The 26,012-nt window shown below is 37.9% G+C and overlaps 1 protein-coding gene and 1 long non-coding RNA gene across 2 annotated transcripts; one reads left to right on the plus strand and one right to left on the minus strand.

Moving 5' to 3' along the window:
* Window positions 1-243: 243 nt before the first annotated feature.
* On the minus strand, window positions 244-9,467 carry LOC135451594 (uncharacterized). The gene is made up of 3 exons (XR_010441373.1): window positions 9,160-9,467; window positions 823-1,053; window positions 244-568 (listed from the first exon to the last, which is right to left on the minus strand). It is a non-coding gene; the product is annotated as an uncharacterized LOC135451594 (long non-coding RNA).
* Window positions 7,922-25,717, plus strand: CPB1 (carboxypeptidase B1). The gene is made up of 11 exons (XM_064720963.1): window positions 7,922-8,022; window positions 8,119-8,194; window positions 9,971-10,095; window positions 12,237-12,336; window positions 12,892-12,993; window positions 13,334-13,435; window positions 15,739-15,849; window positions 15,932-16,022; window positions 16,732-16,934; window positions 24,217-24,301; window positions 25,491-25,717. Exons 1-11 carry the CDS (start codon window positions 7,952-7,954, stop codon window positions 25,676-25,678), a joined length of 1,254 nt encoding a protein of 417 aa, XP_064577033.1. The 5' UTR covers window positions 7,922-7,951; the 3' UTR covers window positions 25,679-25,717.
* The last annotated feature ends 295 nt before the right edge of the window (window positions 25,718-26,012 follow it).

The following is a 26,012-nucleotide window of genomic DNA, read 5'->3' on the forward strand; positions in this document are numbered from 1 at the left end:
TCAATGAAAAACTCATAGAGAAGCAAAATATTGAGGAAGATGTTTTGCCTGGAAGCAAAGTTCATCCTCCCAAGCAACATCTACCCTTGGCTTTGTCCATTTTCCAACAGCAGCTGCTGGTCATCTGTCATACAAATATGCTTTCAACATACTGGGCTTGAAGCAGCTGCACCAACTTGAAACTCATTTGGAAAACATGTTTATAGAGAAAGACAAAGGAAATGACCTGTAACATCGTAGACACAATATGTTCCACATGAGAGCTCCATCAGTTGGGTTTTTACCAACTCGATTATTTTATTGTTATTCAAGGTCTTCAGTTTTCATTATGCTGCTTTTGTTAGTAGGTCTGGAATACCTCTTGCTTCCACTGTGTGTTCCCATTAATTTCTGTGGTTCTTTGGTTCCAAAGGAAAAGTAGAACAGTCATTTAAGTGGAAGGCTCCACTAGACACTCCTGTGCAACTACGGCAAAATGCCCAAGTGGCATCAATGACTAAAGCAGGATTTGCTTTCTTAGCAGGTGTGTGAGGAGAAGATACAAGCAGGTTCTTCCTTTCTTTTGTGGCTATCAAGAGACAAGAATATGTGTCAAAGGAGAAGTGACACAAAAGGGTTTAAAATTAATGGTTTTTCTTCCAAGAAATTCCCATGCAAAATCTGCCTTGAACAAAGTGATCCACTTCCACCCACCCACCCACCATTCAAGCCATTAGAATTTAGTGAAATGTAAGTTAGACCACATATCTAACTATTGTGGATGTTAGGGTCACATCTTAGAGCATAATGAAGAGAAAGTTGATGAAGAGGGTATCCTCTCACCTTTTATTCTGCATAAATCCTTGTCTTGATCCAGAATTATTTCCAGTAAGCCAAAGTAGTAATTTTTGTTTCATGACAAACATCTCTTAGTCCAAGTTCCAGAAGCTTGTTTTTCAGTGACAGGGAGATGTTGAACATCATGACCTGTTCTCATTTTCCTCATTGATAACAAATACCAGTTTCTTCAAACATGAGAGAAGTTTCAGCAATTTACCTAATTCAGAAAATACACTGGGACAAAAACAGCATTAATTAAAAACTGTATGAATCAAAACCAAGCAAAATCCCAAACTTCACATATTCTGTTCTAAGCCTTCCAGTGAGAAAACAAAGTCAAATGTGAGCAACGTACTGAACAAGACAAGAGGCAGCTTTGCTAAGGTAGGAAAATCTTTGGCAGCAAACCAAGAGGAAAATATTCCCCAACTCTTCTAGAAGCTGCATAGTAGTAAAAGTCAGCTAACCACAACAGGGAAGGAACATCACCTTTCACTATGAAACTTCTCAGGGTGAGGTAGGAGTACTATGGAGCTTTAAAGGGGAGAAAATAGTAATTTTATATCAATATTTAAAGACTCTATGTTCCATATTTTAATTATTATTTTATCTGGCCAGGCTCTTGGACCAGATTTCCTGATGACATTTGCACAAAAGCAGCAGCTGAGCTGCTCCATGGCTGGAGTCCTTATTCACAGCACATCATGGGTGTGACATACAGGCTGCAGAATACAGCACTGGCCTTGGGATGGCTTTTCTACCTTTCTATGAAGCACTACTACAGCAACATTTCCACATCAAAATACTTTTCTTTTTTTTCCCCCAGAAAATGTTTTAAATAATTCACAGAAAATGTAAGGAATTCAGGTAGCTGTGATGTTTCAGAAGGAAGTGGATCAAAGCATGGTCTCCCCTTTACTCCTCCTTCACCCCTTCTTAGTAGATCTGATTTCAGGGTTGCAAGCTGAGAAGTGCACCAAAATATAACTAAGAAGCAGAGAAAAATTAGTAGCAAAAAGCCTGTGTCCAAAACTGGACCTGCTCAGTCCCAGTATTTGTGTATTACTACCTAGTTTTACAAATTGTTTCAAATCAAGTTGGTATAAGGAATATTTTCTCTCTATTGTGCTTTACCAAGCAAAAAAAGGAAATCATTTAAACATCTGGAGTTGCCTGGGTGTAATACAGAAGAATATGGATAGTGAATTTAAAACAGTTATCTTATCTGTGATGCCTAATATTTCCATGTGTGCAGGCAAAAGTACTTCCCAAGAATGGTGCACTTTATGCTCTGAAGCTTGCTTCTCTTTTGCTTCATTGAGGCTCTTTTCATACAAGTTTAACAGACATTTGTCTTACTGAATTTATTTTCAGATGAATTCATGGAAATGAAATTTGTCTATGGTGACAGGATTAAAGTTTTTGCACTCTGTGTTTTCCTTTGTTCCATGAAACCTACTGTTTACTAAAAATAGCAAATTATTGATTCTTTAAAAAGTCTACTGTTACCTTTTGTAGTTGAACTCCTTCTTTGAATAAAAGGAACCTAGGAAAAAATCCTCAGTCAGATTTGGTTCCACGCCCCTCAGTAGCGTGGATTTGATTTGTTGTTCATTTTTTCCCAGTGATATCCCACAAATAATTAATACACTTGCTTAAGTGAGACAGGTTCTCTGCTCAGTTTGAGTTTTGTTTACTTACATGTTCACAGAGGAACAAAGAGTGGCAAGATTAATTCATTCAACTTAATCTGCTACCCCATACTCTTGTAATGAGTGAGCTCTCACTAGTTTTTTAATTAGTATGTTTTAATAAGGCTATCCAAGTAGAGATTATTAGTCCAATTAATTGCTTTGAGAAGAGTTTTATGAATACTCTTGATCAATTCATAACAGTTTAATAACTGTTTAAGTCTGTTTAAGAAGGAATGTATTTTTACATGAACAAATTGATGTGCAGAATTTATTTGAACTTTTTTGTTTGGTATTTTAACATGCTTCTTTTGGTGTGGCTTTGTTTTTTTGTTTGTTTTCTTTTTTAGTATGTTTTCTGAAGTCTAACTCCAAACTCCTCTAGAAAGTAAGAAGGGAAATAATTGCATTGGTCTTTTCATGTCTGTTTTGTTGGGAAGGACGCCAGAGAATTAGCCAAAGTTTTATTTGATTATAGTAGAGTTCTACTTTCATCTGTAGCTTGTGAATTTGGGTTATTTCAGTAGATGTGAACAGAAAACTTTATTAATTTCCAAATAGTCTTGTTTTTCTGAAGTGGTAGGACTCCCTGACCTTTGCTCAGGTATAACACCAGCTGATATAACCTGTTTCTCAGCAAAGGGCACTGGATTTCAAAATCATCCAGAGCTGAAGGATCTGTCTAAGCACTAGGCTTCAGATTTATCAAGCCTGCAGATGAAATACAAGCTATGCAGGAGAAAAATGTTCATAATTTATATCACCCATGAGGGCCATCACATACAAACAGCAAAATAGAACAGTAAATTACCCGCCAATCTGTAAAAAGAAATTTCAGTTAGGCCCAAGGGTGGAATCAAGCTGCTCAGTCCACTGTCTTCCTTGAACATTTCCTGTTGATGTTTTTGATGCATCCTGGACTCTCCTGATAACTCTCATCTGCCTTTGCTTCAACTCGTGGTGATCCTGCTGTGCTTGGTTAACACCAACAGAGCATCACTATCTGGATCATATTTAGTGGGATGAAATGGAGATCCATCTGTCAGTCTAAATCATTCTGTAAAAACTGGAGGTGGATGAGTGCACACTGACAGTCTGATTTACCCTCAGCCCCTGCAGAGCCCAGGATGGGAATTAGGGGAATACTGAGGAAGACAACATGCTAATAGTCTGAATTACACACCCTGGAGAGGCCTCAGCAGTGGGCAGACACTCCTGGGTCTTGTTACAGAATAATTCTAGCACCACCTCAGCAGCATCTGGTTCTGGCATTGTTGGAGATATTTGTAGGTGAGAATGATGTGCTGATCTACCCCAGAAGAGAAACTCCTAAACCCTGATAGAACCTGCACAAAGATGGGAGACAAAACTGGCTTCTAATAGTAAGAGCACTGAGTGTCTACTCACTCCTGTACTTTCCTGAAGCAGGAACTTTTTGCTGCAGTTGTGATCTCACTTCACACCACATGCTGATCTCAGTGCCTTAAATTTGTAAGGAGGAGAGCCTTACCCTTCTGAGTGCCTTTGAGCTGTCACTGAGTCCTGCCATGGCCCTGCCAGCCTCCCAGAGATCATGGCATAGGAATGATCTCAAGTATGAGAACTGGCCACAGTCTTGTACACAACAGAAAGCTCAGCCCAAGGACCAGCTGATTGAGCACATGTCCATAACCAATGGCTGTGAGGTCAGTCTTTCTCATTGCTTTATTAAACATCTTCTCTCTGTTTGGCACTAAATAGATTCTCGGGGCTTGGTTTCTGGGAATTCTGGTTCTGCAAATACCTTTATTCACTGCTTCTATTTTAGTCTATTTCACACATTTTTTTCAATTTGGATACATATTATATATTCGACTTCTAGTTGGGGTAATAAAACACTTTCTAAACCCTAAGCAAGCTGTGCATGGATCATACAATGAAGCTGCAATACTACAGTCAATCCTGATTCCTAGAAGCCAATAGTAAAAATATGATACTTATTTCTCAGGAGATACATTGGCAAGAATTCACTGACTCTACAAAAGAACAAGTTACAAGTTCATATATTTCTCCCCTGACAAGTCAATAACAAAAGTACAAACACATCCCAAAGTCATGAGTGCTCCCTCTTTTTTTGCTCCATACCCTTAATCCCATCACTTCCATTCTTTTATCTTCTTATCCAGTACCTGCTCGCCTATTAAGTAGCATCTGCAAATGTGAAAAAAAAAATTTAAAGAGAAGATACCTACACATAGCTACCAAAACAGTAGGATATGAGCACGTCCCAGGGCCCTAAAGTTGAAAAAGCCTTTGATGAATTAAAAGAATATTAATAATATATAAATAAAGTACCAAGAAAGCTTGGATCATATGCTGGGTAGCAGCTTCTGCTGATCCTGGCCTCTTCAAAGTACTCTCAAAGGTCTTCAGAATACATTCAATAGTTTTACTCTTCAAAACCAAGGTTAGAATATATTACCCTAACAAATAAATGATCATAAGAGGGTTCCATACATCAAATACATGTGCCTGGTCTGGGGCACATGCTAGGAATTTGCTACATAACACACATAAGCAGTGTTAAGATTTGCACACTGCTTATCTTTTGGAACATATTAAATATTAAAGAATATTAAGAAGATAAATTTGTCAATCAGGGATTGTAAGAACTGACTATATTTTGTGACTAAAAAATGGTAGACTTTTTAAAAATGCAGATCAACAAACTACTGGATTCAGGAAATCTCTTATCTACAGAAAATCCTATGAAAACAGACCTTATTTATCCTCAGACTTTTGGACTCAGTTTGATAAAAATGGGATGAAAGGCTTCTTAGGATAAAGGATGCTTCTGAAATGCTAACATTGATATGTATTTTTTCCTTTTATCAGTCTGTGGTTAGCCTTCATATGCTTTTCAAAGTGGAGTACCAGAGTAATTCTATTCCAAAAACTGAAATAAGAAATTACTACAAAGATGAATTTCACTGGAATGTAGCCAGTTATTTAGAGGGAATATTCTTTGTGAGTGACAGCATCATACGAGGCTGTATTTTTAATCATCTAAAAAACAAACAACTACAACAAAATTGCAATTGCTGACACTGTTTTTAGCCTCAGTTATGGTAAGTATAAGACAAAATGCCTGTCCTGAAGGAAATTACCACACATTCTCCTTTTGGATTTTATTTCCTTGATTACAAAAACTTAATTTTTCCTTCTGAATCTATTCAGATATAGGTAATGCTCTGCTCTCTGTGATAGGCCAAGGCTCACTCAACCATGGCCAGCTGATGATGTTGGCTTGTAATCAGAGGCTAAAAAGAACAGATGGCTTAACCAAATCTGATTTGCTCTTTTATTTATCCTTATGCTGCCCCTTTATCCAGTATATATACAAGTATTAAACATTTATACTATACAGTTAGAAGAACATGACAATGTTTAGAGCTAATTTATGAACTAACCTGACAAATATCCATCCTGAGATGCAAAATAAATCACTTAAGTAGGATTCCAGGTCAGTGTTTTTTTCTGATGTAGTCTGGGATGGAAACTGCAAAAACTGCTACTACAAATTCTGGTTTTCAGTGATGCTTGCCAACTCAGTAGTCAATGCTACATCACTAATTGTTTGAAGATAAAAACCCCAAACATAAAACCAAAAAACTTCCCATCATCTCCAACTGCATAAGTAAGGAAGCAATTTATTAAAAGTAAACTCAGACTTTAAAATCTGGCAATTTCTATTTCCAAAATGCTTCTCAACAGGGAATGGTGACATCTGCAAATTGCTTGATTACTTCTCATGATCATTTATTCATTGCAAGTTCTGTGCTTGATCATCTCCACATTATTGTGTTTGCAATTGTCTTTATGGGATCAGACCCTTTTATTTGATATCTGTAGTGATGATCTCATCATCATAAAATTAAAACTTCTGGAGACTGTGCAGTATTGTTTTGACACTGTCAGAACAGCTCCTGGTGCCATCTGTCTTCAGAGGCTTGTCTCTCAGTAAGATTATTACTGGGCAAGAGCTTGCAGTGCTACAAATAAGGCCATTAATTGCAATCTAAGTTTAAATTCTATGGTTTGGCAAAGACAGTTTTCAATAAGTAGGCCCAGTAGACTTTTTGACTCTCCTTTTAGGCAAGTATTAATAATGGATCATATTTATATGCATGAACATTGATTTAAAATTATATTTCTACCTATTCTGTACCTATACTTTAGTGAACTGGCTCCAGAGTTCACTAAATTTTTTATAAATTTATAAAAAATTAGGTGTCAAGTCTGATGCCACATTCTTAAAATGCTCAATGACAATTAAATTTTCTGTACCTTGAAACTGTAACTACGTCTTTTAATCTGAGATGAATTATAATATTTTTCTTAATAAATTTTCACATATGTGTAATACACAGCAGAGTTTATTTCTGTCTGAACTCCTTTAATTTGCCAGGTTACTTAGGCATAACAGGAGACAGAACTGAGTTCGTAAATTCCATTTTTTATTTATTTGTTCACTGATTCATTTAAAGGCTCCCTGTCGAAAACATCAGTCATATCAGGACAGAGCAGCAACAGACAATTAATGTTGCATTCAATGCCAAGTACTCATTAATGAAAGCTAAACAGATGCAAGTGCACTGCTGCAAACACATCACTGTTCTTCAGCGTAGGCACAACATGAAAGTTAAAAATGCTTTAGCATGAATACATTTCATTTGATCTTCTTAGTAAATTCCACAGTATTGCTTAACCTGTAAGATAGTTACCTCTGATCCACACATGATGAAATTAGAGAATGCACAAGAATCAACAGCTGTATCACATGCAGTACAGGTACAACCCTACTGCTACTAGAAATTTCTGCTCTTTCAGTTCTGCAGAGGCCTGACAAATTTCAGTGAAGTGAGCACAGAACCAGTTCAGTGCTTTCCTTCTCCGTTGGGGGGGGGGGGGAGGAAAGCTTATTGGTATATCCCAATTGGTAGATTCCTCTTTGACAATAATATGTCAAAGTCAAACGTGTATTATTAATGAAGAGGAACACTGTGATTAAGACCAGGCACACTGCAACAACATCTGATGGACATCTACCATTACATGAAGCAACAACAAAATATTATAAAGTTTGTAATTCAGCAACCACCTTATTAAAAAATATCTAAGTTTACATAAAACAGAAAAAAAATAGTAAATTAAATTCACTTTGTCATATCAAGAGTTTTCCAGCTCAAATAGCAAGATTCTTTAGCCAGGCCTCTGTGAGACTTTCAGCTATTTTCACAGGTGTAGAGGAAAACATGCGCTATAAATAGTATGCAAATAAAACAAGGCCAAAAGAGTAAACTATCAGTTGATCAGTGGGTTGTTCTGTGTATAACTGATAAAAAGAAGGACAAAACAAGTTATAAAAGCAGCACAAAAGAACAGAAGGCCTGTTTGAGAAAATGTGGGCACTCTTGGTTCTCATAGGTGCTGCATCTGTTTCTGCTCACCTGCAGGATCTTTCCTTTGATGGGTAAGAACAGACATCAAGTTTTATATCTGTGATTTCTTCTCCAATGATCAAAAGGCTTTCAACTGTTTCAAACTGAATCTTTTTCGCCCCTTACAGGCAGAAGGTGTTCCGTGTGATTCCACAGAATGATGAGCAGGTGGAAATCCTCAATTTCCTTGCCAGAATCATGGAGGTAAAGGACTTGGGGAAGTGGTTATATTGTAGTTGAAATAAATATTTCTCCATTTGCTCAAATAACAGATTTTTTTTAATTGTGCTGCTGAATTAGAGACTCAATCTTGATTTCATTCAAGTCAGCTGTATTGTTTCTTTGGAAGGAATAGGACAGGATGATAAAACTAGAGCTCTACAAAACATTCAAATACCTTCCAAGAAAGTCTGGTTTACCCAATCTGAATGTCAAAGCGCCCACCAGAATTTGTTAATAGAAAAAATAATTCTTAAATGCTGTATTCAGTGTGAGGTGCTTTCAAGAATGTGTTAGATAAATCATAGAAATTCCAACTACCAGAACTTTTACTATTACAGGCGAAACATTTTCCTCCTGTAAATAATCTAAAAATTTATACTGCCAGCAAAATGAATTTTCCTTTGGCCTCTAGTCTCTCATGTTATCTTTTCTTCTGTTGACTTTCCTTTAAAGCTTCCTTTCTCTCTAAGCTGCAAGTTTCTCACTGACCTTGATGTAGATATATGATGACACAATGACACGATGAAAAACAACAAAGACAGCAAATGTGTTTTCAATATTTCTCTTCAGCTTTGATGTTGTAAAATAGCTGTTGGTGAAAAAGACACCATTAGCTGTAGGATGAAAGGATGGTATTTTTAATGAAGTACAGATGTGGAGACCTATCATCAACAGGCTACTACAGCATGCTGGAACAGTTTTCTGTAGAACAACATACTATTGAAATGGTGCTGCCAATATTAAGGAAATTAATACACACCATGCTTGCTTTTAAGTGTGAAGTATCAAAGGATTGTTTGTTTTCTTTTTCTTTTAAGAAAAGATCCCTGGACTACCATTGTTATACAAAGCAGTCATCATCAGGACTGATGTAATTGTATATTCTGGAACAATCACCTAATTTGATGACACATAATTCATGAATAACCAACCCAAATTTCTTTTACCTTTGTGAGATGAAAGGGTGAAAAGGCATCGGGCTGGCAAATCATCTCTGTTTCCATTGGCCTTCAACAGAGCACTAAATCCAGAGGCCTGGATGCTTACTTCAGCAAAAATAACTGAAGTAGTAATAACTGTTGTTTGTCTACTTGGAATGAAACATCTTCAAAGGCACAGGTTCCTCATATCAACTTCAGTGATCTCTTTTAAAAGCCCTCTTACAGACAACAGTCTTTTTCAGATGATTTATGTAAAATATTCATACAGTTCACACCTGATGTTGAGTTAATTTCTCTCTAACATTTGTAGGCAAAAAACTGAGAAAAAAATGAAAGAAGCTGTAAAAATGAAAGAAAATATAAATATAGTTATTAATATAATACAGTTATTATATAAATTTATATAGTAATAAATAATATATATTGTTATACATGTATAAATAATATATATTTATTATAATAAATGTAGATATAGTTGTGTAAAATAACTATATATTAAACATATATGAAAATTTAAATATAGTTATAATATTCACAATTCTGTATGAATGCAGAGGCTGTAGACAATTTGTGGAATTGTTGCTGTCATCTCCAGAATTCTGCCATATAAAATGCAAGGCCTTTAGAAAATCTTAATCCATTTCCAGTTAAAATTTAGGTTGCTACTTGTGGGAAGCAATGCTGAATCAGTGTAATAGGATAGGCACGAAATTCAGTATATTAATCACAACCTCACCAGCACACATACACCAATCTAAAAAATCACAGCCACATGTATGTATTTACTTGTTTATGTCTTCATTTGCTCTTCTTTCAGGTTGACTTTTGGCAGCCAGACTCTGTCACACTGGTAAGGCCAAAAATGCAAGTTGATTTCCGAGTTGAAGCTGAGAAGACTTTTAACGTTGAAGATCTTCTGAAAGAAAGTGGAATGGAATATCAGTAAGTTTGTTCTGACTGTACTTTGAATAGAAGGGGACTAAATACCATGGAGGATGTGTTTGAGCTTTTCATAATGGTCAACTGATTTCCTGTTACAAACTTCATCCCTCCTATGGATACCTCTACTGGGTTCAGATTTTCTTTGACAGTTCAAGTGGACTGTAACTACTCCGCATTGATGGAGTGAGATGAAATGTTGATAGAGACAAGAGACAGGAAACAGAGATGCAGCAACAGAAATTTCCTTGAGGTGAAAGCTCCCTGCAATACACAAGGCTGGAGTATGGATGGGGATTGAAATATTTCCTACTACAGACAACATGGAGCAAAGGTCTAGAAAGAGCCAGAAAATACACCAGATGAGGGAAATGGACAGGGAACTGAAGCCAGAAAATAAAATTATGAGCCCCAAGGCTACCATGAGCAGGTCCCCAGTGAGTTGCAGAACAATAGCTAGGGGGACAAAAAACCCCAACAGGTGACAGACAGAAGACAGGTGAAAGGCCAAGGAAGCATGGAAAACAGATTCCCAGGATAGCCTTGGGCTGACAGAAGTCAAATAGCAGATCCATGGCGAGGATGTCTTCAAAGAGAGAGCTGACTGACTATGACTGCAGCACAAGTGGAGAGAACAGAGCACACTACCACATTACACACCACTGGGAACAAAAGCTCTGTAGTGAGGAGCACTAATGGAAGAATAAGGAGAACGAGGAGTTGCCTGACCCCGTTCTTCACTTCATATCTTCCAATCACTGCGCAAGCATGAACTGAGGATGAGAAATTGACTTTGAGCTGGAGTGGAGTGGGGTTATCTGTCTTAATTTCTCCTTTCACTCCACTTAAGCACTGCAGAATGGATCTGCCCAACTTCATTATCAGGCTTCTTTGATGTGTAAAGTATAGTCTGTCAACATCATGTACTCAGACACTGAAAGTCAGTAGTATTAGATCAAGTTTTCATTATTTCATTTGGCTGAGAGTAGAGTTTTTGTCTCTCAGCCCCACTGTTGAATCTAAAAACACTCTAGAATAAATGGTTTTCAATAATCCCACAGTGCACATACAGCACAGGAATGCCACAGAATCAGAATCCCACAGAAATTCAGTGGAATTTCCTCTTTAGCAAAGGACTTACTCTACATGTATTAGTTTTTCTGTAATATTCATTAACTGCTCCAGGTCTGTGCACAAATCTTTTGACTGCAATCAAAGGCCAGAATGTCTGGAAGCTGTCCCTGACAAACCAGTGGATTGTCCTTGTGACAAACCAAGCTGTTATAATCCTTTTGAAGTGCAGCTGCAGTGCCATGACATGATGGCACTTGCAATGTTTGTTCTGAAGGCTGCTGGTGCCTCACAAACTGGCCTCCTGTTCCTCTATCCAAATCACAAATGATCAAGGACGTATCCTGGCTGAATAAGATTTGTAAGAGTTGTAAGACAGGTGCTGGAAAAACAAGAGGACTTCAATTTTTGATATCCAAGGTTGAAATACAAGCAAAAGGTGCTCAAGAGTATAAGTGATATGTTGTACCTCTGTATCAGCCCCAGGAAAAACTGGACTGGAGAGATCCAACCAATCCAGACCGGATGTTGAGGTTTTTTTTCAATTCTGTGTTGTATTTAATAGCTCACCTCACATGCAATGAAGTAGTTTGGAGAATAGATAATGCCACCTGAACAGAGCTGTCAAACCACATCTAACATTTGGAAGCTTGGTTTTACAGGGAATTTCATCAGGCAAACATCTCTGGCTTGCTGCCTGGTTTGCCTGGAATTCCATCTGGCAAACATCTCTGGGTTGCTGGCAACATAGGATCAGCCTAGAGCTCATTTTGAGACATGCTCTGTCTCAGCATTGCCATTTTTCTGAAACCAAACTGTTGCCACCCTGGAGGTTTGTTAGTGTGGGGGTGAGGCAGCTGCTAATTGGCAGGAGCCTGTTGCTCTCTGGTCCTTTTGAGGCAAGGTTGAGGCAGGAGGCAGAAACTTGATACTAATATATCTTATTTCCAACCTGCCCACCTTTCCTTTCACAATCTGGGCAGCCCAAATGCTGGGCAGGCCCTGAAATGTCTTACTGTCCTGCTGGATTGGTGTATGTTTCTCTTCACACTTTTCATGGTGCCTTCTTACAGGGTTCTGATTGACAACCTGCAGGCTGCACTGGATGCCCAGTTTGACAGCCAAGCTCGTACTTCCAGCCACAGCTATGTGAAGTACAACAACTGGGACACGGTAAAGTCTAGAATTTACCACATTATCAGCTTGCTACCTTAGCTTCTGCAGCCAAAGGGCTTCCAGCCTTCCTCCCTTTTCCTCTTCTGCTCCATCCATTGACATGATAATGCCTCCAAACTCTCCTTCCTCTTCATTACTGAGCTAGTTTGTGTAACCTACTTTTATTTCCTCTACTTTGCTCCCAATGCTGCAAAGAAACTCTGGCAGAAGTCCAATGACCAGGCTGAGATGCTTCACTATTTATTTCCTTTCCTTTTCACTACTTCTCCCATGTCCTCTGCTAAACAACTCTATTCCATTCCCTGTTTCAGTTCTAGCTCTTCATAAGACCCCTATCCTCCTTTTTTTCACAGACATGCTCATTTTTCCTGACATGTAATCATGGTCAAGTTACTCTTCACATCTTTGCAGCGGCTCTGTGGAAATCTACAAATTGTATTAACTATTAGACCACATTAGATGCTCAGAAAGACTGTTCTGGCTTGAAATCTGCAAATTAATCAGTCTGGACCCAAGGAACAGAGATTTAGACTTAACCTCTTTATTAAACAGATAGCTGATTGGACTGCTGATATTGCTGCTCAGAACCCAGACCTTGTCTCTCGCAGTGTAATAGGGAACACATATGAAGGACGGCCAATGTACCTTCTCAAAGTAAGTGCCTCGATTTCTTCTCTTCCTCTATTTACATTAATGTATCATTCAAACATACAAGATAAACTTTTAGAGACACTACAGGAAATAATTCAACCATGCAGAGTAATCAAATAATTGGGGGAAGCTTATCAACATTAATAAAAATGAAATTATTAAGAGTATTTTTGTAACTTGATTATCATGCTCAGGTACAGTTGGGAGCACACCACAGATTTCCATTTAAACAAGGAATGACATATTTGTATAAATAGGTCAGCAAGCTGACTGACTTGTTCTGCATACAATTTATTTTGTTCAAGCCCTGGGGTATTGTTTTGTTTTTTGTTTTTTTTCCTAGCTGGGAAAAAGCGGTGCAAATAAGAAGGCCATCTTTATGGATTGTGGTTTCCATGCAAGAGAGTGGATCAGCCCTGCTTTCTGCCAGTGGTTTGTGAAAGAGGTCAGTAAGTGTAATGATGAAAAAATATTTTGCAAAACCTATGTTTAGGTTAAATGAGCAGCAAGAACTCAGGGCACTGCCTTTCTCCCTCTAAATACATGTCTGCTCATGCCTTCTTCTCACCTCAGAGGGTTAAGGTGTAACTACTTAAACCAGATCTTTGTGCTTGGACCTGTAATCTTTCATCAGCTTAAGACAATCTGAAATGCGTCTAAGAGGTACTGACAACTACAATGGCTGCTCAGTTTGCAAATTCTTTTTGCACCTGTAATCAGAGAAAGGTGAGAGAAAAGCAAATAGCTCAAGTAACACTATAAACATAGCCATGTTCTGCACACAGATATAAGGAATAAGAAAATTCAAGGGCAGAAGGCACCTGAATGCACTCCAGAAGGCACCTGAATGCACTCCAGAACAGCAGCATTGCCAGGTGGTGGGTTCCTTGCAACCAGCTTAATTCAGTACGGCAACAGGGAGGATGGAAACCTACCCTGGGCTCAGCAATGAGGAAATATATCCAAGAAAGGAGGAAGACTATAAATGAAGCTCCCTAAGCTCCACTCAGGAAGAGGCAAATGCATATACATCCCTTTGAGCTACCACCTCAGGCTGTACAGAAAGGCACTAAAATATGAAACCATATTCAAGGGAGAGCTTCACAGGTAAAATTAGCTTCACTTCAGACTAGGATACTTTAGGTCTTGAATTAAACAATTTTATGTCCTTTATATTTTCTTTCTCACTACCAGTATAAAGCAGGTGGGGATTATTAAATGCTGCACAGACATCTTCACAGAGACAGGTATATTACTCCTCAGATGGAGGAGATTAATCAATTTAGCAGAGCAATTTACTGACTGAATCTCAAATTTTGTAATAACTTCTGTTGGAAGTTTAAGAAAAAAACACCAACAACACCAACCAACCAATAAATAAAACCACACCAGAAGCAGCAGCTGGAATCTAAAACCCAAGAAAAGGAAAGCCAATCTACATAAGCCAGCCATGCTGGCAGAGGCCTTGATGGCAAGTATAATCTCAGTGTTATCAGACAGGCATGCAGTTCTGTGTAGGGAGCAGTGGAAATTGGAAGTGACATTTTGGTGGAGTCAATGGGAATATGATTTCATTAGTGCCTAATAAGGCTGCAGACAGTATGTGGTACCATTTTTCTCTCAGCAATTCACGTCACTGCAGCTGTCATTTTCACTGTCTGGTCACTTAATTCATGGGTGTACCTGACACCAGCAGTGCCTCTGCTCAGTGTGTCCACAGGCAGAAGTGCTTTAAAAGAGCAGACCTCTGAGTATCATCAGAATTTCACTTGGGAGTGCGTCTAGAAATACAATTTTTAAAAAATAGAGAAAAACGTGAGCAAGGTGGATTGTTATAGGTATCTCAAAAGAGAAACCCACCCAGACATCAACAACAAAAAAACAAAACAAGCATAAAATAAAACTCAGGAAAAATTATTTCAAGTGATCTGAAACTGCTTTTCTAGATTTTATATCCCACCCTCCCACTTGTCAGTTACAGGACAAAAAATGCCTTTTTCCATTGCATTGCCCTGTGTTGCCCTTTATGGCTGTGTAAACAAAACATGGGTACAACACACTTAAAGCAAATTTCCATGATCATTGTACAGTCTCTCAACACTCATATGAATCTGTGAACAAGCATTGCAAGTGCCAGACCATGAACAATCAGGATATAGAGGATTTTGCAGGAATTCCTGTTTGTTATTCAATATCTGTGTCTGGAAAAGTGCAGGGAAAAATCTGTCTCCCTATGAATAAATGCATCCACAAATTTATGATTGGAAATGTGTTACAGTGTTACTTAGAAATATTCTCTATAATTCTGGTCATTGAAAAAATTTCTGCACAACAGATACAAAAAATGGAAATAATGATTTCTCATTCTCACATAAATTAAACTCAAACCTTTAAGGTGTCAGGACACAGGAATATATGTGGACAGCAGTATCGTTCTGCCTGTAACCAAGAAGCTCGTAGATGGAAATCTCTTTCCAGTGATTTATTATTCTGTTCAAAATCAACATTCCTTCATCTTATAATTTATCTAGCAGTATAAGGTACTTTTCTAACAGCAGTGTGGTTTAAGTCAGTGCAAATCTAAGCACATGTCAGAACACAGGGGTGCCATCTCCTGTGCTGGAGTGGCCTGGATGAGTTTTTCTACCACATTCATTAACTCCTGACCCAGACCCAGGCCTTCACATGCACACAGGAGATGCACATCTATGAAGACATCATCAGCTTTTCCTACTTTTCTCCAAGTAGGCTGTGGAGACCTACGGAAAAGACTCTGCCATGACCACACTCCTGGACAAGCTGGACTTCTATGTTCTGCCTGTTGTTAACATTGATGGTTACGTTTACACTTGGACAAATGTAAGTACATCTTGCTTTCTTATTGTTGGAAAAGTCAACTGTCAGAACTGATTCCAAGTTTTCACCTGTGATTCTGTTACAGGACCGCATGTGGAGAAAGACGCGCTCTAAAAATTCCGGGACCTCTTGCATCGGGACAGATCCCAACAGGAATTTTGATGCTGGCTGGTGCAGTAAGTGTCTCCTAACAAGAGCTGCAAGTAATTTCATATGAGTGCAATAGCCAATACACTTAACTATTGGATTTCCTCTACCTGATGCTCCAGCTTCAGCTTGAGTGAAGCATTGTGTTTAATGTAGCTTGTTTGATTTTTGGGAAGTTAAAGTTTTGGGAAAAAAAAGCCAAACTTTGGCTACTAGCATCATCAGCATAGTCACTTCTATGAACATATCTGCACACACATGTGCATGTATATACATATACACATATAGACAGACACACAGCTATGAGTTCAGAACAGAAACCAAAGGAGCTTGCTTTCATTAAAAGCAGTCTCTTTTGAGTGGTTTCCACTTTGTTCCACAGAAGTGCGTTAGAAATGGAGAACATATGCAAGGAGAGGACTGTTAACTATTGAAGCATATGCAAGGAGAGGACTGTTAACTATTGATATTTGAATCAATATCCCAAAACATTCCCATAATATGGGTATTTACATCCATATTCATGTTCTTCCTACTGTGTACACTGTAAAGGCCATATTTATTCATTGCTATGGGATGTTTCCCAGCATCTGAACTATGCCATAAAATATTCCTTCCTCTGATATGGCATGTGTATTAGCAGGATTTCCAAGGCTTACCTACAAACGTGGTGTAACATGACTCTCCTAACAATCTACTTCTTCATTAGGTACTCATTGTATTCACCTTTCTTCTCAGCTCTTGGCGCCTCAGATTACGCCTGTTCTTCCACTTACTGTGGCTCTGCACCTGAATCTGAAAAGGAGACCAAGGCTTTGGCTGATTTTATTCGTGGACATCTTTCTACAATCAAGGCATACTTGACAATTCACTCCTATTCCCAGCTGCTACTGTTTCCTTATTCATACTCTTACAAATTGCCATCAAATTACCAGGAACTGGTAAGTCTCTTTGTAATTTTGACTTTATGAAAAGAATAAGCGAAAATCATCACTTGCTATTTAGGTACCTTTAACTTCAAGCAGTTTCTTTAACATCTGGAAAGAGTCCATATTACCAGTTTTTGAAAATATTTTAGTCTTAGCAAGAACAAGGGAAACTAATATAGTTTCAAGATAGCTGAAGCATCAGATGAACTTCAGAGCCTTATTTAATTTCCATGTGCACAATGAATTTGACACAAAAGCTGTTCTGTCTCCCAGTCATACCATCCAGAAATCCACTCTGCTGTGCAGCACTGCCTCCAGAGGCTGCTGTGTGTGTACCTCTAATACTTTACATAAAAACACTATGGCCTGTAAACCAAGGTAGCAGCTTGACAGATTGTAATAACTATGAAATAACTCAACTGGTATCAACAGCAAGCAAGAATCTCACTCAACCACTTTCTACTGAACCTAAGCTCTCACTGACGTAAAGTCAATGAGGCAGTTCTTGACTAAAATATAATTGAAAACAGATACAAAAGACATAAAAAGTTTCAGTTTTGAGGCCTTTTCCAAGGGGCCTGGATTTACACACAAGACATTTTATTTAGAAGAGGAGAGGATGAATGTGGTATTTTAAAGGATCAATTCCAGAAAAAAGCCACTCTAATGCCATTTAAGAGAGATTTTTTTTTGATCCTTAAAACCAGATAGAGAGTTTTAAACTATTAAATGTGTATAAAAGCCGTAAACACTTCATAGGCCAAGAATCAACAATCATGAATAATAAAATTACTTCAGTTCTCTGGCATATTAGCAATTAGAATCTGTTGGCAGGGAAAACAACACAGCAAGACAAAACAAACACATTTTGATTCCCCCTCTTTCCTCGATGCTGCCAAAAGTCCAAGGCAACAACAATGCGTGTTGCTGTGCTGTGCAGGTTTGACAGATTTATGAATACTCCCAAATACATGTCTTGGTTCTGAACAGAAATACAAACTGGGGCCAAGAGTGAAGTTTCTTTTTAGATTTTTTTTAAAGCCTAAAAGAGAAGATTAAATTAAAATGAAGATTTTGTTTTCTTAATTTATATCCCAGGAATTTTGTAATTGAAATTATTTCAGGGAGTGGTAGTAATATCTTGCCTTCATATTTTACAAAAGCTTCATAATTCACACATTACTGCTCAGTCTAAAGTATTAAACAGCACTAAACACTTGAATCTGCTTTGTTGTCAAGATCACAAAGTTCTTATTTGTGAAAAATTTGCATGAAGTTCTGCCCCATTTTTTGAATGAAGAGCACATGTGATGAAATGTAACTAAAAGTACAGTGTGTTTCACATAGTATTAAACAGAGAAAGTACACTGGCAACTCATTACTAAAGCAATCTCTAGCAGAAAGAAAAATCTATCTGCTTTGCTAGGTTTTAAAATTCTTAAACTAAAATTTTATATTGTTCTATTCTAATACACGTCTAAAAGTTCTGTCTAAATTTAGAATTTGGAGAAATGCTGAAGAATGAAAATCTGAACTTTTAATAGCTATTGTTTGGGCAAATAAAATAATCATAAATCTTTTCTTAAATGAAGAAGCAAAATTTATAGTGCCATTATCTTATCTTGGATGTTATTTTTACCCTGACAGATCTAATAAATTAAAGGAAATATAGCTGCAATTTCTTATCTCTTTTGGTGAGCAACAGGACATGTGTTTAAACAAAACCTCGCATGTCTGCTGCTCATTAATAACATTTTGTTCCATTGTATTTAATTAAAGGTAACATAATACCATGGGGCTTATGTTGCATTCCAGTGTCCGAGATACAGAAAGGTACAAAAATTGAGTAATTTGAGATTAAGGACACTAAGTCTGCAGAAGAGAAAGGTCCAGATAATGCCTGGACCTTCCTTCCCTGAATATGTAGTGCACAGTGTGTCCTTGGGGCGCAAAAGACTTTTTCTGTTTACAGCCCCAAGAAATCAGCAGAAGGTCTAAAACTGCTTTGGTTTGTCAGATAGAACAGGGCACTCAGAGAACCTCTTCATGTTCCACTGCATTGCTCAGCAAATCAGAACAACACAAAGTTATTGAAACTGACTGAAAGCCAGGGATTAGAACTATCCGTCAACCATGCCTGGTCTTGGGGTGTAAAATGTGATGAAAGTCATGTATATCCATTCCTTGCCACAACCTCCCACTCTTCCCCTGAGATGCAAGAGGTTATAAATCCCACAGCTCTCAAGGATTTTCCCCAAATTTTTCTCCCTTTATTCCAGGTTGTTGTTTTGTGCCCCTAACCTAGGAGTTGCACAAAGTTTCCACTGTTATCGAAACAACAAAAATAAAAACACCCAAGACAGGAAAATCTAGGTCAGGAATTTCTCAGAAGTTACACAATATTCTTGTGATGACACCCTTAAAGAAATATGTCCTCCTTTTGGAGAACCACATTTTGTCTGCTTCGCAATCCTCTTGGCTCATTCTTTACCATACCCTGACATATTGCCCTGAACACAGAATACAACTTGAATCCCTCTCCTACAGGGAACAGAAGCATTAGCTTTTCACAATAACAAAATATGCTTGGCATGACCACTATCTCTCCACACCCCAAAAAACTACTTTCATCTTTATTTTACTATTCACATTTTGTCTTCTTGCAATAAAGAACTATGCATTTAATAAGACTTTTCATAAACAGTTCAGCCCATATTTTTGCCTTAGCCTCCCATTAGGCTTTCCTCATTTTCAACAGACAAATCTAGCTTTATCAGTTCTTGTTTGTATTTGAATTGGCTCTGAACTGTAGTTTGAGAGAGAAGAGGAATGTGTATTGTGCCCTTCCTTCCTTTCCAGCTCAATCCCATCTCTGTTAAACTCAGCACCAAATACATGTGTGCAGTCAGCTCATATTCAGATTAATGTAGATGTGTTATTACACTTTCACATTAATATTACATTAATTTACAAACCAAGATAATTCCAGTCTGTATTACTTGAATGCACACTGGCTGCATGGGTTGTTGTTTCAACTCACCAAAATCAACCTTCCATATTGAGCTGGTCTAGCATTTCACTTCCTCTTGAGTACTTAAAATAGGACATATTAGAAAATATTAAAGAGATATGCCCACAGTCTGTGCAGCCTGCAAGAGTGAATATATAGCATGACTGTGAGTATCAGTCTGATTATTTAACTTAGTACCTAGTTGTGAGGTCCTGAACATGCTTTAGACATATGAAGACCTGTGGGTAAGAACTGCTGGATAGCAAAAATCCTACATCTAAGAGACTCAGACAAGGCCATGAGGAGCTGCAATCTGCTGCTGATGTATCTGTGTTATTGCACAGATTGTATTACTATGATTGTACTACTTGTTACATTAAATATTGTTAAAGTCAACTGGGAAGCACAACAAACAGGAAAGTGGGCAGCAAAGCAGTATTTGAAGTTTGCCTCACAGCTCTTCCACAAGAGTTTACCACAACAGAACTGTTCTGTACTGGCAGTCTTAAAATTGTGAAAAGGATGTGTTTAGTAGCAGCATCTTCCAGATGAAGCTGATGTGTGAATCTGGCTGATAGACAAGAGCCTCCAACAGGTGTAGGACCCAAATGATTTGCAGTGGAAACCCTCTCACCAGGGACTAATTTCTTAAACACTGTAGAAACTGTCACAGAAAAACAGGCTTGTAAAGAAAAAAAATCATTCCACTGAAGTCCTCACTGGCTGGATTCCCTTGGCTTTTGGAGCATATGAGACACAACAGAACAGTGAACTAAATGACACATCATCATGGACCCTTGAGAGGGGAGTCTGTTTTTACTGGCAAAACAAGAAGGCTCAGAAGTTTCAATTCACTTGGCTAAAGCTAACAGCAAATCCACATTTTCAGCCTTTCATTGCAAAGGAAGTTGAGGGTCCCTTTAGTTAAAAAGTAAAGCGTGAAAGACGGATGTGAAGGGAAAATACCTTGGTAAGATCAGCCTTGGGCAAATCAGTTGGCAGTCCAGTGAGGAAAATGAGCAAGAGGTCCAGTCAAGCAGTGAAAAGGCTTCTCCAGACCACTTTCAGATTGAGAAGGCAAAGGGAGTTGTCCACAAACAGCAGCTGCATATCAACATCTGTGGAGTGTTTCTAAATGGTCACAGTTTGCTGGCAAATCCTCCCTGATGATACAAGAGTAAAATGAAGGAGATGAGATGCTCCCATAAAAATTACCTATTACCATAAAAAATATGCTTAGCATGATAATTTATCTTGTCAGTTCAAACTTCCAATGTGGTGAGAAAAAGACACCAGTACCACATCTTTCATTAAAAGCTAATAACTGAAAAAACCTAGGTTTGAAAGTTGTTAATTATGTCAGATAATGACAACTGAGAACACAGCTCTGCTGTCTCCCTGGCTCACGCACTCTGTACACAGATAAGCGAAATATTGGTAATTGCAGTGTAAACACAGATGGGTGATGAGCACAGGAACTGCTGCCTTCTGCTGAAATGACCAGCTCTGAGAGCTCAGCTGGGAGTCAAAAGCTGAAAAGCCATTTCTGCTCCCAGTTACAAGGTATTACCCTGGAGTTATTTCTTCGACTGCAGGGCGCCACTTGTTTCTCTGCTACTATAAATCTCAGCAACATTTTCCTTGCAAAAGAGGGATTCTTAATGGTATAAAACCCCAAACAAACAAACTCCAAACAAACCACAACAATTTAGTTAAGCCCATTACATCAAGAGATGTAGAAAATTACTGAAAAACAAAGAGTATCCTCAAAGGTCAAAAGGAAAACAAAATTTCTCCTTGCTGGTGTAATCGAAATAATTTACAGGCTTGAAAATCCAAACTACTTTTCACCCTTTTGGAAAACTTTGGGTACTATTTATACACCTCTGCATTGACCTCCCTATTATTTCCTTCTTATGGATTGCTTTGAGTAATTGAGCTATTTTGAAAAAACAACCAAACACATTTTCCTCATATTTTGTATTTATACTCACAAGTATTTACTTAATACATATTATTCCTGCTGATTTATATTATATTATTAACAAATGACATTAGGTCCCATAAAGTTGAAATTTATTTTTCTGCCTTTAGGTTTTGGACTGCAAATCTATTAAGAAAGTAAATGTTAGAGAGTCACTTAAAGGAAAACAAAAAGATATCAAAAATTCTGATATGCATGATGAAGTCATAAATGCTTAGGCACATTTTTCACTAAGACAGGGTCATTTAAAATACCACCTTTATCTCCAACCTGGAGAGCTTGAGGAAGCTGTTTATTTGGATTCTAAGCTCTAAACAGCTGGAAATCTCAACTGCTCTTTCTACAAATTTCTGGTTTTTACAACTTCCAGGCCAACAATAAAAAATCCCTCAGGTAAAAGGATTTCCTGACATACTTTTTCCGGTATGTGTTCTGGTATGATTTAAAGCCATCATTTGTCTGCTGGGTGGAACAAATGCCCTGGGTCAAACAGCCCCACAGAGCAGCTCTGCTGCTCTATTGTTCCTACTTCAGTTAACTAAAGAGAGCAAATACCAGTTACCAACAGGTCTGCATATTGAACCAGACAACCCTTCCAAATTTTACTTTCACGTTGCATATATTTGAAGAGAGGAAGAATCAGTTTACATTTAAAAATTCATTTGCTATTGAGAGATTTGACTCAGTCTCAGCTGCTGATTAAATGTGTACATTATAAACAACAGATGGCTGAAGAAAACATGGCATCGCTAGCAGATAGCAGACTCCAACCTCTACAATTCCCTCAGCATGTGTTAAAAATTACTATGGATTTTAGAAAAATCAATTTATTGAGGGATTAAAAAAGAGAGGAAAAAACCCAAACCAAACAAAAAAGATCACAGGACAGAGCTCAGCTACTCCAATTGCCCTGGATCCAAGATTGTGAAATGCAGAGCAACAACATACTTCCTTGCAATTGCTTGTCTTTGTGTGATAGAGAGGCCAGAAAACAAATCCCACGTTCAGGCAGTCAGAGTTATAGGTGGAAAGACAAGCTTCAAGTATGCTTTGGTTTGTTTTGTTCAAATATCCTTCGTATGCTAAAGGACCACAAATTTCTAGAGCAAACTCCCATTATTCTAAAATGCTCAAAACCCAATATTTGGGAAAGGGGAAACACTTGCAATTCTGCTAGAGAGTAGGCTGCCAGTGAAAATGCAAACATGTTGTGATGTTTTTTAGCGCTGAGAAAGTTCTCTCAGTTAACTAAAATTTTCTAAATACTTGGTCCAATATGTCTTTTTGAGTAAATCAGAAGAACACTTAAGCATAAGGATGAACAGATAATATTTTACAATATATCTTCCACTGGGATGTAAGCCAGAGTGTAACCTACAGAGAAGGAAAGGCCTTGAGGAAATTCCTGGAATAGTAAGCCATTCAGCTGCAAGCTATAAAGAAATATATGGCAACCCATTGCTTATACTGAACATATGCTTTCAAAATCATTCATATTTATCATCTGTTAGTAATAGTTTTCATGTTTTATTACCAACATGTTGTATAATGAAGAATTGGAAAAGCCACACGTTCCAAAAAAAAGTCTGTAATTGTCTTTAATGCAAACATACAAAACTTCATAGTACTATTGATGGGCCTGATCCAACCCTCACTGAATCAGTGGGAGTTGAATGAGTCCCTCTGTGCACAGGAAATGAATTGAAATTAATGAGACTACATATGGTTTCAGGGTAATTTATGCCTTTTTTGGCTGTTAATATTTATAAGACCTTAATCTGCTTCCACTTGTATCAATGTTCAACTCCCCTGACTGAGCCAACTCTACTCTGAATGTATAGCTGCATGAAGAGAAGGAAAAGAAAGGGTATTGTATGTTTGCAATTTACTGTACCATGTCATTACTTTTCTCTAAGATTCTCTTATCTCTAAGTAAGGTTGCTTGTTTTAGCTTTAACCTTGTACAAGTTTCTTCCTAATCTAGAAAGTGCTGTTACCTCTTGTCCCCTTACCTGTCCAAACCCCCCTGGATTGTACACCAGACTGCAACAGACCATACACAGACTGGATCACACTCCATTAAACCTTTGAGAATAAGTTCTTTGCTGACAAACTCTTTTCAAAGCACCAGGACAAGCTGGGCCTTAGCACCTGACACCTAGTCACACTGAGAGGTCAACAACAGTTTTCTAATAAAAGCTTCTCCAGCATGGCTTTTGAGTTTATGCAACAGTGTAATTGCTTAGATTCACTCAGAAAACTTCTGAAAATCTGCATTTATCATTCTCCTTTTCTTACAGAATTCCATAGCTAAAGCTGCTTCCAAAGAGCTGGCCAGTTTGTACAACACTGACTATACATATGGTCCAGGAGCAACAACAATCTGTAAGTATTGACCTAAATATACTGACAATCTATATTAAGTACTGCTAGGACTATAAAATGCAGTTTTCTAGTGATTCTTGTTCCTCTTTCTAAGTAGTCCCCTTCTTCCTTCACATGGATATAAGAAGAGGAATATATGGGACCTGTAATTTCTAAATTATGGGATAATTTATTCCCCAGGGATCCCAGGAAGCGTGTGACCCCCTAGAAAGTCAAGTGATGTAGTAAAATGTTTATGAATTCACATGCAGAGCATGAATTCCTAAATCATATACAGCTTAGATTTAAACATAAAAACCTTGACCTGAGATTTTTCTGTATTTCCAGTATCTCCAAGTCAAGGATGATGTGAATCCTTCAACCACTCTAGTGACACCAATTTCTTTTACTTTGCATTACATTCTGAGACACATACTAATTACAACCCTATTTGCAATTTGTAAATACTAATTATTCTACCCTTCTTGGGAACTCAGCTGTGGATTTGGCCTCTGCAATGCCAAAAGCCAAGTTGAGGTTATCTCAATATCTCCCATATTTAAGATCTCTTAATTACTTAAATATGGAAGCTAACTTCTCGTGCCTGTTTCTCCTTCCTCAAATTGTTAACCACCCCCTCCCAAACATTTTAAAAAACAGTTACTTCCAATTTTTACAATATTTTTGGAGACTCTTCCTTTAGAAATGGCAATTTTGGAGGCTCCATCCTTAGCAAGAGAGACTTTTTATCGTACCAGCTACTGAAAAGGGAGGGTACTATTTGTCCAGCAGAAAATGCTGGAGCTGAAATCCCAGATATAAAATTCTTTCTCATCTCTGTGAACCTCAAAAAGCCACTCAGTAAGAGGGCATTTGCTTCTTATACCAAGTGTTTCTAAAGACTCCATGCAAACATGCCATTCTCCTGTTCCTTAGACATTTCTCCCATGGTTTCCCCACAAGAATAACAAGGAAGGAGCAGTTTAGCTTGTTTACATTTGCTTGCACAAATCAGCTGGAACAAAGCTCATAAAAGGCATAAAATCACAGCAACTTTCCCATGAGCAGGATAAATCAATCAATTTATCAAATATCTCTTTTTATCTGTCCTTTCTGCATTCCAGGCTATGTGACTTGACTCCAAGTATTTCCCATTTGATGTGTAGCCACTCTTTCCCAGTTAAGCTTTGTTTAACTTCTTTACCCACAGACCCTGCTGCAGGGGGCTCTGATGACTGGGCTTACGACCAAGGCATCAAGTACTCTTTCACTTTCGAGCTCCGGGACACCGGGAGATACGGTTTCCTTCTCCCTGAATCCCAGATAAAGCCAACCTGTGAAGAGACTCTCCTTGCTGTTAAATATATTGCCAACTATGTCCTTGAGCACTTGTATTAGAATGGAATTCTAAAGATTATTAAAGTAGGCTTTATGCAAAGATGCCTTCCTTTTTTTCTTCCCTAAAAATGACTTTTTTATTTCTCTATACTTAATGGTCTAAAGTCAAATTCTTAGTCCACTACAGGTCACTAGAACTACAAGTTTTTCAAGACAAATTTTAGAAATTCGAGAGAAATAAAATATTTTTATTGAGGCAACTGGCATAGTTGGGGGTATTGAAAAAGAAGGAGCACAAGATTAATCAACCTAAGGTAAAGGTCACCTTATTGATTAAAATTATCTTTACACAGAGGAGATGGGCTGAGCATTAGAGCTTATACAGCCTAACTGT

The sequence above is a fragment of the Zonotrichia leucophrys genome, chromosome 9 (assembly GCF_028769735.1).
Source record: "Zonotrichia leucophrys gambelii isolate GWCS_2022_RI chromosome 9, RI_Zleu_2.0, whole genome shotgun sequence".
NCBI lineage: Eukaryota > Metazoa > Chordata > Aves > Passeriformes > Passerellidae > Zonotrichia > Zonotrichia leucophrys.

Coding starts and splice junctions, on each gene's coding strand:
- CPB1 (XM_064720963.1), top strand. CDS start 7,952: ATGTGGGCACTCTTGGTTCTCATAGGTGCTGCATCTGTTTCTGCTCAC. Junction 8,023..8,118: donor CAGGATCTTTCCTTTGATGG/GTAAGAACAGAC, acceptor CGCCCCTTACAG/GCAGAAGGTGTTCCGTGTGA. Junction 10,096..12,236: donor GAAAGTGGAATGGAATATCA/GTAAGTTTGTTC, acceptor GCCTTCTTACAG/GGTTCTGATTGACAACCTGC.